Genomic DNA, 17985 nt, shown 5'->3' with positions numbered 1-17985 from the left:
ACAGAGGAAAAAGACAGTGCAGGTTGTCTGACTGAAAACCCCAAGCCTCCCCTTCCAAATCAAAGGTGTTGCTTGTGCCTCCTTCCCACGAACGTGCACAAGGCACGCTCAGCCACTCGGCCAGCTTGGAGTTCTAGTAGCAAAAATGGTTGGAATCACTCGCAAACAACTTCCCAGGCAACAGTCAAACAATCCACTGGCTCCACGGATCTCATGCCTCCTCTTAAGGTCAGCAGGTGAACATTTTTCACAAAAAAAAAAGTTGATACTGTGTAATCAACAAAAAATTATAAACAGAACATTTAAGGTTTGCAGCTATTTTATTTACAAGTATACATTTAACACAAAGAAACACTGATATCCAAGCCTAGTTAATAGTAGTGTAACAATATGCATCATTTTGATGATTATTCTAACCAACAAACTACACTGAAAAATTAATGCCAGTAAAATTCTTGGTCATAATATTAAGAAATACAATATATAAATTGAAAATATGATTGCTTAAAATTTGAAAATGGAAGTGAAGCCATTTGCACAGGAGTCAGAGTTTAACATAATCTGAAGGGAAAGGCTCCAAACCAATTGTTTATCTTTCAGGTTAACAGAAGAAAAAAAAAATAAAAAAAAAGAAGCATAGTTTATCCTTAAAGATAATGGGCAGTTTTGCTTCTTCAGGTAGAATGTATTCCCAGTGTTTTCACGTTTTGCAGTGGAATTACATTACTGAGCATGAAGACTTCCCTTGTGAAGCTGCCCCATCGATTTTTTCTGCCTCCAAAATTATCCTCTTAAAAACATCAACGGCAGTCTGCAAAGAGAGTACAACGTTAGTAGGTAAGGAGAAACTGCCCAATTACTGAAAAAAATAACTTAAAAAAAGTTAACAGTTTTACTGGCTACACTAGCAGATAAATGCGCAGCCAATGCTTATTTTCCAAAATCAAAGAAGGAAAATACAGTAATTTCAGTTTGGAACACAACATTTTGGAAGAGAAGTGTAAAATCCTATTCCACAGCAATTCTCAAATACTTTCTGTCACTGCAGGAAGCGCAGGTATAAACCGAGCCATACTCACAACAAAGCCAATAACTATAATTCAGCTTTATTTTAGATAGTAAGCTTGCACTGAGTGACTGAGAGCACTGAAGATCTTGACACTTTCCTGCTACAGAGAATAAATTAATTAGTTCTAAGTAACCTTTAGGATTCCAAGTTAATTACAGGAGGCAGCAGATTTTTCAGCCATAAACACTGACTTTGCACAGCCCACCATGAGGGTAACTTCAGTATTCTTGATTTTCTCATCTTACCTGTAAGTAAGACCAGTATTAGGCATTGTGCGACACCGCAAGGGGAAAACATGAGCCAAATTAGCCATTGTCTAATATTAAGCAATATCCTTTGATAAAGTCCTTCTGAGAGAAAGGGATTTTACATTTTAAACAGCTTGCACTATAGGATAACCACTGCTAACACTGTCAGACTCACACAAACATCCTAGCTTACTGTATGGAACATATAGGATTATAAAGAGTCCCTCTGCAAAATCATGAGCTACATGTGTTATGGATCCCTTCACTCCTTCAGAGGGAAGGCAGCAGGTACTCTCAGAGTAGCAGCCACTCATTCTGCTGTTAACTCTGCTCGGTCTACACCAGGTCTCCTCCCTCCACAGCGAGCACGAAGCAGGTTGGTGAGAAGGCTCTCCCCTGCTACAGCTCCCCCGAACGCTAAGAAAGGGTGTCAGGTAACTCGAGTGATTCAGGAGATTTTACGGAAGATTTCGATTAAGTGCAGTTCGGGTTTTGGTGGGTTTTGTTTGTTTGTTAAGGATACTGAAAGAGCAGGAGAGTAAGGCGTCTGGGACAACATCATGAATGCTACTTGTAGTAAATACTTTACACTATTAACCTGCTATTTTCAGAATTCACTCAGTTTTAAGGGTTTCAAAATTGTACAGTAGCTTCCAACATAATACCCAGAAACTATGGCGTGCAGCATCAGAGACTGCCTAGAAGTAATTTAAGAAGAATAAATCTATACTACAGTTGAGGACCACTCAAAAGTGCTTTTCTTCTCTACGGTATTGTCAAGCTGAAGATTCACCATATGATCAGTACTTCAGCGTGTGAATCTTCAACTTGGAAGTGGTCTCCTATCTTCTGAGACATGCCATTTTAAGTTTATCTAACCTCTAACCACCCATTCATAAATTCCGAGCATGTGCTCCTTAAGAATGAAAGTATATTCATTATATAAAAGAAGTCACATTATGAAAGAAGATAAAAAGGGTTGGTGGTTGGTTTTTTTTTTTTTTAATCAGCAGGCTGAAGAGCGCCCTGTGATTTATGACGATGTGTTCTGACCTTCTTCTGCCTCCACAAGGTGTAATTCTTAATTGGATCACTTCCAAACTAATCCCATTAACTAAGTAGCCCCATAACAATATGAAAGCAATCTTAACAAGATTAGACTGAATTTTAAAGTTTCCCATTATTTATACCATTTGTGCACAGTACTATCTCTGCAACTATTTAAAATACTTCATCAGCTGGAAATAAGAGCATTCCTCCACATAATGGAGTTTCCCTGCAATCCCAACAGAATCTGACAGAAGTGACTCATTAGTCCAGCAATGACATAACACATATGCTGGGTAAATTAGACTCTAGGAGAACCACGGTCAAGACTGCAGTTGCTATCAAACTGGTTCCACTAATGAAGAGTTTCTTTTAATCAAAACTTGGCAATATACTGATTTATAAATTCACTGCATCTGTGTTTCCGTAGAGTTGAAATTTTCAATGGTTTCATTTCAACACACAAGTTCTTTATACCCCTGCTTCAAAGCACCCATTAAAAAACCTCCACAACTTCTGTCACCCAAGAAGCTGTATATTCTCTGTCAAAGACGTGCTGCTTGAAACACAAAGATGTAGGAGTTCACAGGGCTTGTTAATTCATTTCACAGAAAATATGTATTCACTGAGAAGGTTTAATCACTGCCCTACAGTTAACACTTAGGAGGGTGTAATTCAGCCCAAATATGCTGAAGAATTTTAGAATGAGCTTTTGAACAGCGCAGGAAGCCGTGTTTTGTGACAAGGAATAAAGAACGCAGCCAGACTTCATATGCATCTGTCTCCATATCACAGAACGTGGGTCACACCTAGCCTACAGAAGGCCATCTGGCTCTTTTTGCTACCTTTCTCCTCTGAGGAAACAAAATAGAGGCCAGCCTGGGCAATGCATGGTGCCTAGGGAGCTCAGCACCATGCAAAAGACTCCAGAGGCTCAACTGCTTCTGCAGATGTGCCCCTTGGTGTGAGCAGGACAGACAGCTCGTGAGGTGCAGCTCTCTGCAGGGAGAGAACACGCAGCCAGGAGCCCGCGCAGGAAGATGCAAACACCCAAATCCAGCCCACAGGCACCGGAGCCATCCTTCGGTATGCTGTATTTTTCAACTATCCAACAGTTTTACTACTTCAAAGAGGAAACTCTCAACTGCTCACACTACCTGCTAGTGTATCTTGGCACAGAACTGGGCAAAGGAACTTGAGCAGTCAGGTAAAGGAAGAGCGGTTCTCCACCATCCTCTGCCAGTCCAAACACGCTCACCCAGATAAACATGTCAGATCCCTGGATCCCAAACCACTTTGAAGCATTTACCGAGCACTGCATCTCCTGAACTTGAAGATCAAATTGCTCTTTAAAAAGATATAAAGCAATTGCTTCTTAAGAGAGCTCCGTTTTGGCAAGAAGTAGTTTTTTTGCTACTTCCCATCTCCATCTAAAACAAGTTTATCTACTGGATTTGGTGCAAGGGAATGAACACAATTTGGCTGCTCGTTACTCCCTAAATTCTTCCAGTAAAAGCTGGCTCCCAGCTTCAACTGGCTTTAAGACCAATTTGGATTCTTGTTGTATTTCAAACAGTTAACACATTATTGTACTGGGATTAGGATGAAGCACTATGCTATGGCTTAGGTTAAACAAAGCGGGGAGCTCCACAAGAGAGGCTCAAAGCTCCTGAAGTTTGCCAAAGCAGTTCAACATAGCTGGTAATAATTAAGCAGCTTGAGAAGATATGACAATAGCCCATGAGAAATCTAAAAGAGGTCTTCTCCATTAAGTCTCAGAATTGCCTTCTCAAAGCCAGGGATTCCCCTAGCTGATATGCAGGTTCCTCTGAAAGTCCTACCAGGTCACCCTTGTCTGGAGGAGCTGACACACAGCCTCAGACACATGTGACCTTGACAACTCTTGCCAGCCACTACCATTTACCATCACCGCAGTTTTGATCTTTTCCTCTCTCACTTTCAGTCTATTCAAAGTCATAGCATTTCTGGAACACGCTATCTTTTGTTAACTCCTGGAAGAACAGGTCTAGTTTGCTGAAGCTGATCTATAGAACTGTTTTAGTTGCCCAGTATAGTAGGACTAATGCTCCTAGGACTCTCACAGATGCACCAAAAAGGAGAATTTTTTTTTTTTTTTTTTTTTTTGGCCAAAGCAGGGAGAAAAGTCAATGCTCTCCCACCCCCTTGTAGGGGGAAAGGAGCCTTTGCTATCAGAACACATTATGGGGAGTATCTTCTCTGGTTCCAGCAGTGCAGACAGCGTCGTTATAAAGGACAGACCACACAGCTGATCAAGTTTGGTCTAAACCCTATAGCAAGGGGACCTACTCTCCTCACTGTTGCAAAGAACATCACATACCAAACCAATTTCAGACCAGGATAGTAGAAATTATCATAGTTTTGCTCCACATCCATCAATCACAGATGGCTAGGTTTCAGAAAGGATTAAGAGACTTTCTCCCAGTCAGGAAGGTTTGACCTCTCTGCTGAAGTTTTTAAACTCTGAATTCCCAATCCAGTCCAGCTCATCCCTTTTAGCATCAAATTAGCTTTCTGTAAAGCAAACAGAACCTGAACCAGTTTTGGAAGTTTAGACTTAATCTTGCTAAGCAAGTTACATTTGCTGTACCAAGACAGTACAGGTGATTTGGATGAACATCCAAGCAAAAAGTGCCAACAGACTTCTTTTTCCAGTAATGTTGACTTATGCAAGGTGAACATTCAGTACCAACAGAATGACAACACACCCCATTACTAAGTTCAAAATAAACCCTTCTTCCCCTCAAACCAGACAGTTTCAGAATAGAAGATAACCTGTCTTGACAGAGGTCTATGAATCAGCTGTTTTGATCCTGCCAAATTAGGATTTGCAGGAAAAAAAATGCATGAATTCAGAACCATCTCTGACCTAACTCATAGTAAGGGATGCTACAAGGCCTAGTGTCTCCTCTTCCCCCTAGCACCTCACAGCTCTAGACTTTACACTTTGCTCTCCAAGCTCAATCCTCCACCTCTTCAGAGGCAAGTGTTCCTCTGCAACTGTTTCCGAGAAGACGGAAGCAGCTGCCCAGTTTTGGGTTCCTTCACACTTTCTTCTATACATCTCAAGCCTCCAAAGGAAGCACGCCAGAAATCCTGAAAGATGGTCACATGCTGTGGGCACCCATCTCAGAAGTGACACACGATCTCCCAAACTTCTGAAGCCAGACAAATTTACCGAGCGTATTATGCAAGAGGCACGAAGGAGGAATTGTGTTCAAACACCTGTTTCTAACAACCTGTATCTAAATTCAGAGGGTCAGAACTTACAACAACCAATTTTGACAAGGTTAATGCAAGTCTTAGCCAGAAACAGAAGTACTGATAAACTAACTCACAGTGTTCCATATCTGCAGGAAAAAAAAAAAATATCTTTCTCTAAGGGAAAAATCCAGCTTTACTCAAGTAACTCATAGAATTGGCTACAACATACATTGGACAAAAGCTGCTTGTTTTGCTTCTGGGTACAGGGGAGAAGGAAAGAAAGGCTGCTTAAACAGGTCCCGTCTAGCTATAGGATTGCCCTTTCGATTGTGCTGAAGTTATCAAGGAGGCCAGGGATGCGATATGCTAGGTTAAACGTGAGACAATGTTAAGTGTTTCTTCTGCATAAGGACTGATTTGTTTAGAAGCAGCCCGACAATGTCGCTATCATATATGCCTGTATTTTCAAAAAGCAAAAACTTCAATGATGTTGAGATTTCTAAGGGAAAAAAAATTAGAAAAAAAAAAAGAAAAAAGACATCTCCCCCGTAATTCGCAGCAGTTATCTGTTACTTCAAGCCCAAACTAGAAGGCTCTTACAGCTTAGGTATGTAAGGTGTCAAACCAATGACAAAGTATTATTAACAGCCACAAGAACAAAATCAAATACCAGAAGATATTTAGGAGGCATTTTCAAGAAAGTCAGTTAAAGCAATCAAGACAAAGGTGTTATTTAACACGTAATTAAACACTTTCTTCCTGTGACAGGGAACCAACAAGTGTGAGTGTGTGTGGATTGTATCCCATCAGATTAAGCAACCTGACTGTAGCTGTATCACAGTAATGTCTGAGAGCCTCTGCTGTATTCTAACATTTTTCCGTTTGCCCCACCACCCTCTGGTCTCACAGGATGATTATTTCCCGCATTAGAGAGACTGAGCCTTGCCTAGCACCTTGAAAGACAAGGTTCGTACCCTTGTACCAACTCACTCCTCTGCAGCTGTGATGACCTCTTATTTAAGGTAACTGCGGTAGATCACAGATACTGTTCCACCTGCCATGTGGATCTGAGTTTTAGTTTGTCACTAAGTGTTCTGCTATGTGCAGTGAAGCTTAACTTTCAGTTCTTGACTTCCTCCTTCCATTTACAGTTGCATGGAAAAACTTCTATACATAGACCTGAATGCCGAGAGCCATTTTGTTTCCAACCATCTACAAAAAAATATCTGTAGAGTACATGCAAATATTTTAGCTTCCTTTATTAAGTGAAACTATGAGTCATTCCATTACATTGCTATTTGAATAACGTGACGCTTAAATCCATTACCTGATTTTCTTTAGCAGAAGATTCCAAGAAAGCTGCATTCCAGGACTCTGCTAAAGCTTTCCCTTCTTCATAGCTGATCACCCTGACCAGAGAAAAAAACCAAATCTTTGTAACTTGCAAAAGAATTGGAATTTGATACATCAGGAAAGACCTCTGAGTACCGAAACACATAAATGCATGTAATAGGAATGTTTTAGTGAAGTCTGATCCAGAGCATTTGCTTTTGGCTGCTGTATAAAACGCTACTGGGCCAGGTGAAACTGCTATGCAACCCAGAAGAGCAGTTGTCTCAAAGTCTTGCTTTGTTTTCATAAATACCAGATCATACTACAGATTAACAGAAGTCTATTCTTCACAATTGTAAATTTTTTTTGGAAAAAAACCCAAACACCCCCCCCCCCCCCCCCCCCCCCCAACAGCAACACACCAACCCAACAAAACCTGAAGTGTTAAATGACTGCCCTTGGAATCTTACAGCGAAAGTCAACATTACAACAAAAGTTCATAGCTCCTAGTTCACATTCTGGACAATTCCTTTGCCAGTACCTTACTTTAACCTACAACTTTATTTTAGTCATGGAAAGCCAGGAAGAAAACTAGCGCATTGCAGCCACAGGAATGCCGGCTGCTGTCTTGCTTTTCACACATACTGGAGTTCACATACCGTTCCATATGCAGGTCTTTTTTATTTCCAACCAGCATAATGGGTATTCTGTGAAAGAAAGTTCAGAACTTCAGAACAGTTACAGTATACTGAACAAAGTACTAGTAACATGCCTGCAATGAAATGAGATGAAAGTGTCACTACTTACTGGACTTTTCCCACCATATCCAATAACTTGCCATGGATAACTTTTATCACTTCAAAACTGCAAAATAAAGGGATGAAGTCACACATGCACTCCAATGTTTATCCTTAATACCCAATACACAAGCAATTAAATGCATATGTAGGTTGCTGTGTTTAAAACATACTCTACGTACAGTGGCAGAACTACAAAGATGCTGAAAATCTTACCCATTTGCGTACAAAAGACAAAATGGTCCCAGAAGCAGCAAAGACTAGCCTACTATCTACCTTTACAGCCTCCCCGGTTATGATATTTGCAGAAATAAATAACATTACCCAGGCCCAATGCACCTAACAGAATCACTAAAAGCCCCTCCCACCTCTCATCTTGTTTGTAGCTGCAGTAAGAAATTTATCTGCTTGAGTCCAACAATTCTGGATGAGCATGTCAAATTAAAGCGGTTTCAAAGAAAAATATTTAGTTAAGCAAGCTCCATCTTGAAAGAACACATTAACTTTTAAGAACACTTAGTTCATAGAATTCTTTAGTTTTACTTATGTGAAAGCCAAAAGAAGCCTAAATTCTAATTTTCTATGGAAAGTGAGTAAACTGATCTGGAAGATAGTATCAAAACAGCAGTTACTCAAGGACTTGTCTGGTCAACTACCATGTATGTGAAGTTTGGAAGAGGGAGGTAAGAAGCAGTAATGTGAAATACCAAGAAGCCCAAAACCTCACTAACAAAATGCACCGCATTTGACATTTTGTACTTTTGAGAACAAGCTATAAATGGGGTTGAAGAGTTAATGTTGTACTCCTCTAGTTACATTATGGAAAAAATGCTCATACATGAAGTGCAAAATTCAAATTCAAGAGAGGCACAGGCTCACAGATGAGAGACACAACTAGACGACAAAAAAAAGTGACCAAAACTTTTCCAACTTCCAAGGCTGTTAGCTACGGGCAGCGTCTTGACTTGCACTGCATTTCAATTAGAACTGAAACTCTTAAAAATAGAGCAGCACTCAAACACACTACTAACTCTGAGCTCTCAAAGAACTGGTGCCTAAAACCACTACTGAAGCTATTTGAATCATTAAAACGTCTGGTTTCCAAACAATGAACACTACCACATTTAAGAAGGATTTTCTGTCAAGTAGGTCAATTTGACCACTCCAATAATTTTCAAGACCAAGTAGAACACAATACTTCTCCCATGTTCAGCCAATAGTTTTAGTATATCCTATCAAGAAAATGAGTTCTTTGCAAACAAAAGCGTGACTTATATGGCCCATGTTACTATTAATAACTCAAGTACAATACTACAGATTACATTAAAATGTGGAATCGGAATCAATTAAGGGACTTCAGGGTTACTAAGAGCTTATCCTGAAAAATTTCCAGTGAAATTCTGGTCTTGACACCTTGTTTTGGACTTTTATTCTTAGAATTAATTTAAAAATAAGAATTAAATGGAGCTTGGTTGTGACAAATTTGAGAGGCACTGCTACACACGTAACCCTGCAAACTGAGAGGAGGAGAACAGTACCAAAACCATTCTGCTACAGACCACAAAACTGTTTCTCAGTCTGAAGCAACAGGAAAGATCTAGCGTAATAGCCACAAGATAACTGAATCACTAACACAGTACAATCACAGTTTCCATTCCACTATTAGGTGTGATGTTTCCAGCACAGCCATGAAGACGCCCTGCCAAGGCACAGCACCCTGGTGAGCCCTCGCCTGAGGTTCCAGCGCACAGTGCTGCAAAGTGTTCTTGTTCAATTTGGGCTCTTCATTCCCTAGTTCTGTGTACCTATCTGCTTGCCTAGGATAGTTCATGAGCTCTGTTTTCAGTAAAAATACTACAAGTAAACAACTGATCTTTGTTAACAGATCAAGGAGGAAACCAAAAAAAGAAGTGCTATTTGAACTCAAACACAATTCTGACACAGGAACAAGTTGCTAAGATCTGCCAAGGAATGAAACTGGCTTGACCAGACCAATTAAATGTTGTAGAAAGCTTTTCAAATTAATAAGGCTAGAATGATCAGGGACATGCTTTAAGACAGATACTGACCAATCCAGAAAGAGCATCATCACATCAAGTCATGCAACAGCAAGAGATTTGGAGACCACAAAAGGTCCCTTGATTTCTGTCAAGGAAATCAGGTTACAGCAAACAGCTCAACGTGTGAAATACAACAAAAAAGTACTAGCTGTCAGATAAACGTGTTACACAAAATCATGGAATCTAGCAAGATATAAAATTGGAATTTAATTAAGGTGAACTAGAACAAAAGCCTTCCAGTAACCTTGCTGCTGAGAACCTGGGAATATGACAAATGTAGGGCATTAGCTTTTACTCCAGTCCCATTTAAACTTCCCACTGGAGGTTAGCAGGGAAGACGATAATTTTAAAAGGGCACTTCTATCAAGTTTGCTGTCAAAGCTCTCACCCCTGTTGAATCGATATGCAGATCAATACACACACTTTGACAGAAGTCAAGACAGATGGTGACCGCAATCTGATTGCCTAGGCAAGTCATCTAAGCTACCAGACCATTGTGGAAGATCTTCCCTCTTGCCTAAACAGGGTCTTGATACAGAACATAAGGAAGTGAACAAGACAGGATGATGGATTTTTTTTTAAAATTTAAATTTATAAAGGAAGAAAAAAAACCTGAAATAAATTGATCAGGACTAATATACTGACTACCTGTAGTCTTAAAAAAGACTACCTGAAGTCTTAACCTATCTTGTTCCGTTAGTATTTTCACCTGACTGAACTAACTGATTGACCATTACAAGAGAAAACAGATTTTCATTTCTTCATCTGTGCTGCTAGGCTCAAAACATCATGAGGCAGCAACTGGAGTAGCTGAAAAAGAACATGTCCTTTAGCGGCCAACCAGGGAACAGGACAAGCTGCAGAAGCCTCCAAGTGATCTAAGTTATTTAAGTCAAAGATATTTTTGTCCTCACAGTACCACCGATCAATGAACATTTTTCTATTCATTTTAGGAGTGGAGGATTGTCTACTTCAGGCTGAGAATACTAACTCCTATTTCATTTAAGTTACTCAGCACCAAACACTGAACCTCTGATTAAAAAAAAAAGTTAGGTAGTTTAGCATCTCTAGAGACACATGAATGCCTAGTACCTGTTGCATTTCCTCTGTATCACATGTGCTTACCCTTCACTACTTCAGAACTACAGATGAAAACCAAGAATGAAGGACTCTGGAAAATCTGTTCAGCATTAAAGACCTCGCAAGCAACGGAAACTTATAACCAGACTGTAACCTTTTTAATTTGAGAAGCACAGAAGAGCCAACAGGCAAGTTGTTTTATCTCTATTTTATGACTGTCTATTAAAGAGCACTTGAGATGACCAGTTTGGTCTGATTAGAGGAAAAGACATGGAACACTTCATCACTTGTAAAAAGCTGGTCAGCTTCCTTGCAAGTAGAAGGGATGCAACAATTTCTCTTCCACTTGATGAGAGTGAAAGGTCTATGGTCCTAATCATTTTACACAAACAAATTTAAGAAAATAGGATTGTTTTCGCTGTCGTAACAAAGACGTTGCGTAACATTAGAAAATTAAGATCTATTCAATATAGGCTAGTATTTGAACAAAGCAAGATGACCAGAAACAGGGACAAAATAACCAAAGACAACAAAGCCTTACAAAGGCTGAGATGTGTCTTGCAAAGTAAATTACTTCAGTTCCGATGGACCCTGTCCTCATGTCAGAATGGAGAACAAGGACAAAATAAGATACTCTAGGGGAAATTTTCAAGTAAGATTATTTGCTGCAATATGTGAAGAGTGAGTCTGCAGGCAAAAAGTCGTATATTGCTATTTATACAAAAGTTTCTGATAGTCAACCAGAACAATTCAAGACAAGTGTCAAAGAAATCTCAGTACCGTAATGAGCTACAAGGCTGAGGGACCGATCTAGCAACTAATTGGGTACTTCACATAAATGCACAGTGCCCTTTAGGGTCACATTTAGGTCTGCCTTTGTAGCTGATGCTGGAGTAATGAACTCTACTTATTCCTGAAATCATTCCCTGTACCTTCACTTACACCTCAAAACAACGTAGCTCAGCACTGTCTCATTTCTTACATGGTACCTTGCATATTAGTCTGCAAACTGCCTGTGACACTTGGATCTGAGGGGAAATATCTGAAAAAACATTACTTTTAATTTCCACTATACTTCTAAGGGAAAGAGAGATTAAATGAATTAAAACACATGTAAAGAAAATATAGCATGGCAGGACCTGAACCCAGAATATAGCTGGTTAATATCTGAACCAGAAGAACACAACAGATTTTGTTACCTTTTTATTGACGTGACTGAATAAACAAGAATGTAGCCATTGATGTCTATGGAGTACGTCTGAGGAAATATGGAGTATTCATCCTGTAGAAGGAATATTGCATTTAAAATTACTATGGTCACAGTCCAGAACTTAGTAATAGCAGATCACCATCAGATAAGCTGGTCATATTTCTAAGACACGAGGTGCAGAGCCATTTTGTATTGCATAGGTAGTACTTGCAGAATTAAGTTTTTTCATCCTATGTCAGATGTGGCATTGTTACCAAATCAAGAGAAAGCTGAGTCAGTCTGTATACTCTAAAATTTAATCTACAGCTTTTTTGGTTTATTCCCTCTACAACTACAGATCAGCTAAAGCTATTTCCAATCCTCTAATCCTGCTTAATTATCAGTTTGTATTAGTATGAAACATGTACTCTGTCCTACCACTAATTAGCAATTATGCCTCTTATCTTGCTTGTGATGCATTTCAAATTCCTAATTTCAACAGCTGAAGACAGGATTTAGCAGTTTGTAATTTCAAGTGACACTGATAACATCTGAATTACCTAAGGGATCTGTTAGGAAGTGAATAACTGGCTTACTAACTAATGCTTATCAACTACAGATGCACAAAATATAGTTCTTAGTTGCTTTATGACAACTAGAATTTTATGTTACATGACAAGTGTTTTGTTTGGGTGTTTTATTTAAACATCAGAAACTTTATCACTGAATTTAATACCCCTGTAGAAAAGCAACTGACCAAATCAGTAAATGACACAGACTGACATAGTGCAGGTGATGCAACAGGAATACTATGAATCTATCTCATGTTAAAAGTCTAAATTGTTCCAATAAATATTCCCAGGAAACATTTCCATTTTGACAAGAGCCATACTTGTTACTGTATGAGTTCTCAAATTTTTAAACCTATGCTTCTTAAGATGCTAATTTTAGCTTAGGAACTCATAACCTCCCTGTATATTGTCACGACTGAACAGATGGAGCAGTACAATCACGCAGCTTAAATCTAGACAGCCAAAAGGAAACAAACTCCCCTAACTGGGAAACGAGGAAAAACCCTTTATAAATCAGCTTCACAGATTCAGCCAAAAAAGTCTGAAAGAATAACACTTGACAAAAGATGCCCTTAATTGCCTTTATTGCTACAGGCTGAGGGCAGCCCTCCCCCATCCTCACTGAAATGCCAAACTGCCACTTCAGTTGACCGTGTAATCCCTAAGTCAACACCGAAGGGATTTGAGCTAGTCTGCGTGTAAAACAGGTGAAAGTGCAACGCTGTAGTGGTTTGACTTTACCCTGAATTTCTTGGGATTGCCCCAGCTGGAATCTGGTGTTAGGTAGGACTTCCTTTTGCACTCCTCTCCTATGATCTGCACCAAGACTCCTGTTTAACTGAACTACAGAAATTAGATAACTATAAAAGTTAGAGAGGCACGGGACAGAGGAGGAGTACCAAGAAAAGTAAGCGCCATAACCTCAACTGTTTCCAATTCATTACTTAATGTTTAGCTTGCTAGGAGGAAAGGCTGCTATGCTTCCTGGAACTTGTGGGTCAGATTAAGAACTTTGCCAAGCGCTAAAACAACACTTCTACAACTTCTCAAATCATAGTCAAGTTTTCAAACATAAAACAAATCTACAATATGATCCTTGCTATGCTGTATACACCAGGACTCCCTATGGATCATTAAGCAAGGCGGACTTACAAGAGGAATCTGTCCAAGTCACACCTTCCATAACCCAACATCATCTCTCCCCTCTAACCTTGCGAGTCAGAACTCAAAGTTCAAGTCATTTGTAGAAAGAATCAAATCTGAAAATAACCACAGGCTGGGAGAGAAGTTATTTTGGTGTAACAGGACTGTATAACGTTAAATCAACCCTGAAAATAAACCTGAGCAATAGAGAGGTACATTACTGGTGAAGCTACGCTGCCTTCCCCAGAAGGCTATTTCTTCCTCAAAGAGAAATTTTACTTTTATCACTATGCCACAACTGGAGATGTAAGGCAAGTACACCAACATTGGCATGAAGTAAAACCTATGGAGCCTACTCTGCTGCTCACACATCTCAGCCTGTCCACCTCTCAACCTCGCTCTCCTCTGCAGAACATTCCCCATGAAACAATCTTGCCCCGGAATGTGGGGCAGGTATTGTGTTTTTAATCACTTCAGACACCTCGGGCAGATTTTAAGTGGATACAGTGTTGCTGATTAGCACCACAAGCTGACACCATATAAATACAGCACGGTTATTCTTAAGTCATGCAGCTCACTTCAAAGAAAGCGATCAAACATACTTAAAAGGTTACAACCCTTCTGAATAGTCTCCCAGCTATGAGCAAGCGTCCTGAAGCTTTAAAGCCTTAAGTACTGGCAGCGTATTTTACAACACTAACATTGTTTAACACTACTCATAGTTTGGAAAACCCCAAAGGCATAGTATCAGAAATCACAGAAGGTAAGAACATATAAGCAATAAAACATCTAGGATAAAAATACAGGGGTTGAACAGTCCCTGTATTTAACAGTTTTTTCCTAACACAGAGTCTTTCAGAAGACGGAGCGCTCCTGTGCACGGACGTGCAGTGCCAGTTCAGCCAAGCAGCACTATATAATGAACACCTGTACTTTGTAGAGCTACTGACCACGCTACAGGACACGTGTTCACCGTCTCATCCTGCTCCCTGTCATTACGTGAAGGCTCAGCAGGACGCATGAACCATCATGTAAAAATGTAAACAAACTGCAGTAGTTTATTGGTAGTCTGGTAAGTACTACTGATACGCATTTCTGTCTATTCCCCGTGACTACTTCATGGATACAAGTCACAGTAGTGTAGATGGAGCACACAAACAGGGGAAAAAAAAAAAGTCATGAAAAAGTTCTCCATGGTTTATTGAAGTGTATTTTCCACCTAAAGCAAGACCTCTAGCTTAGTCCATAGATAGCCAGAAGCTACTTATGAACTTTTGGTACATCAGAGCTCAAGCAGTTCCTTCTTCACTTTTTTAGACATTTGTTCAATAGGCAGGAAAAAAACACCTACAAAAGCCAAAACAAAGCATTTAAATATACACTTCAGAAACATTGCTCTTTAGTGACTAAATGATAAGGGAGAATCATTTAAGTTAACCTTCACCTTTGAACACATGGTCACTACCAACTTAGCACTACAGGAGTGGGAATACCTGTTGTCTTAAACTCTGAAGAATGTTTCAAAGAAACATAACTTACTTGGCCAGCAGTGTCAACCAGCTGAAGGTGATATTCTTGGCCATTTACTGTGATCAGTTTTGTAAAAGCTAGAACAAAAAAGAAATACATAAACATGTCAGAACTACACGCAAGGAAGGGATCAGAAGTCACTCATCTATGCCATCATCAGCCAAGGCACTAAGAAAAGGAACTTTATTTACAGGCTTTAAAGTAGCAATAAAAGGCTAGATCAGGTGGCTGTATTTTTAACTACCATATTGCAGATAATGAATCTCCTGAAATATGAAATTTCTGAGTTCCATACATCGGATGCACCAGTTTCTCTTTTACTTAAAAGGAAGAGTAAAAAGGCCTTTTACATGCATCTCTAAGAATTCCAGGCAACCATAATTTGTAGTAACACAAGACACTTAAATACAATTAGTATAAAAGCTAAGTTTGAACTTATTATAGGATATTCTCCCAGTTTCCAAGCAGTTCAGCAAGATCAATTTCCCAAATGTAAATATCATGAGGTAAATTATCTCAATTTCAAAACCAACAAAAAAACCCCAACCAACCAAAGCCAACCAAAACTCCCCACACCAAAAGAAAAAAAGAAACCCATCCCCTTTGGTGGCTAAAACACACAGAACCTAACTTATGAATATACTGAACCTAAATAATTAAAATTAGCTAGAAGTTCACCATGTTGCTTTCACATTTGCTGTAGCTACCAGCCTATCTAGTCCCCAGTTGGGAAGTACATTCAGTCCCTAAAAGCAATGAGAATTGCTTCTCTTCCTCGGATTCATGAAACGCCAACGCACTGTGAGCTGACGAATCTTACTCAGCGTTTGTATTATGCAACTGCAAAAGCAAACAGTGTCACAGCTCTTGCAGGAATAGTGTACTACCGAGCACTACATGTACCGACCAGAGCACACAAACCTGGCTGCAGAGCCTCACTTTGCCCTTCGTGTTGCATTCAAGACACAGCTACTGGACAGTACCAATATACTGAGTAAAGCTTGTGTTGTCCTCTGGTTGAGGTGGTTTTCCCAAATACTAACAGTCCTAAGAAGCTTCATGTTTCATTGCAGCGATGGGCAGGGCAACAGCTAACACTGCAGTGACCTGTTCATCATACTTTGTCCTAACAGCTGCCCGAAGCTGCGAAGTTGAATGTTCTCAATCGCGCTGTGCGGTCTCCTGCCTTCGCTGCCTCCTGTTTGTTTTTTTTTACGGGGTCTCATAGAAGCTGATGTTCGTCAGCTTTCCTCCTCCCCGTCAATTGTCGTTGCCATTTCAAGTCTCCACAATGTGAGTATTATCTTGAGTAAGTAGGCTGAACAATCTGAATCTGGAGGTGTCAACCCACCTAGTAAATCAAAGCAGCCTTTTTAAAAAAAGGAGCAATTCAAGCAGCAAAGCCAAACTAATACAAAGCGTCTAAATTAAGCGTAAAGCATACCTAAAGTTTCCATTACAATACCAACAAATGCAATTTGAAATGGAGCCTCAGACCGAGAGCTCCTGCCTTACCCTGCCTATCCTCTAAGAAAGCTGCCTTAGCGCGTGTGCATGTGAGCTGCTCTCACGTCACTGGATGCTGTTGTCATTGCTGCATAAAATTTTAGGGTTGTGATCCTACAACAACTCTGCTGTGGATGAATACTGTGGTGAGGAGAGAGGCAACCATTTGTTTAAACAGATGTTATCGTGCAGCGTTGCCATATACAGTATCGCTGCTTCAAGTCAGAGGGAAAACAGACTCATCTGGAGACATACTGCATTAACAGATATATAAAAAGTAACAGGCTCTGTCTAGTCTCTTGACAGTTCACATACACATCAAAGCACTCCGCAACCAAAGTAGCTTCAAGAGCCTCATGAAGTTAATATTTAAAGAGGGACAGAGGGCAGCTTTTTCAGACTACTCTAGAAGCCTAGACTAGACCCAGTAAAGACAGCAGCAGCAATGGAAGCAGAGTATGACAGAGCCAGGGGAAGAGAAACAGTGGAGGAGTCACCACAGACTGGGGAAGAGAACTGTTAGTTCAGCGCAGAGGCTTGCAGCACCAGGATCAGCCCACTGCAAGAACACAAATCTGCTCCGATGCAGTCATAATTAATGACTCCCTTTTCTTTGCTGAAGCTTTTTTAAAATATTCCTGGTAAGAATTTCATCTTGAGGAAAAACCTGCAGCTGTACTACATATGATTAGTGATCCACAGTCCCCCAGAGGAAGTCTTCACTTCCAATTCCCTCACCTACCGCCCTAGGACACAATGCCTTCTACTGTGCCTATGAGCAAGACAAACAACCGATAGTAAGATCAGTGCACAGTATGACTCTTCCTGGTATGCCAAGGACAGATTTTAGCAGAACTGAACGGTCGGTCTCTGCAATCCCAGTCATAACATGAGCATCTGCAAAACGCTGCCTACAAGCTGAAGTATGAGTAAAGCCTGTTTTAGCTCCATGAAGCACACGGATCTCAGAACAGGGCTTGCTTACACCTTGCAACACAACTACCTTGAGTGTAGCTATATGAAGAATGCTGCAATCCCTACTTTCACCTGCAACTGTTCCTAATTCTGATGCACTATGGAAACTTGGAGAATATGATGTTGCAGCAAACAGCACAGCACCAAACAGATACCTGCACACAATTGAGGGTGCAGCAGTCAACAGCTGCACT

At 40.1% G+C, this 17985-nt stretch overlaps 1 protein-coding gene across 2 annotated transcripts in view; it reads right to left on the bottom strand.

Annotated features, from left to right (window-relative positions):
* Nucleotides 1–301: 301 nt before the first annotated feature.
* Nucleotides 302–17985, bottom strand: part of RHEB (Ras homolog, mTORC1 binding) — a 42330-nt gene continuing 24646 nt past the window's right edge. The window contains exons 3-8 of one of the 2 annotated variants that reach the window (XM_040589369.1): nt 15320–15387; nt 12076–12158; nt 7747–7803; nt 7599–7646; nt 6935–7016; nt 302–811 (exon numbers count right to left, since the gene is read on the bottom strand). In XM_040589369.1, coding sequence (XP_040445303.1) covers nt 719–811; nt 6935–7016; nt 7599–7646; nt 7747–7803; nt 12076–12158; nt 15320–15387 — 431 coding nt within the window. In that variant the 3' untranslated portion in view covers nt 302–718. The remainder of the gene's footprint in view (nt 812–6934; nt 7017–7598; nt 7647–7746; nt 7804–12075; nt 12159–15319; nt 15388–17985) is intronic. The other variant, XM_040589370.1, reaches the window with a different exon arrangement.

The sequence above is a fragment of the Falco naumanni genome, chromosome 4 (genome assembly GCF_017639655.2).
Source record: "Falco naumanni isolate bFalNau1 chromosome 4, bFalNau1.pat, whole genome shotgun sequence".
Classification (NCBI taxonomy): domain Eukaryota; kingdom Metazoa; phylum Chordata; class Aves; order Falconiformes; family Falconidae; genus Falco; species Falco naumanni.
The sequence above is the reverse complement of the archived record's forward strand: the minus strand, read 5'-3'. Positions and strand labels throughout refer to the sequence as shown.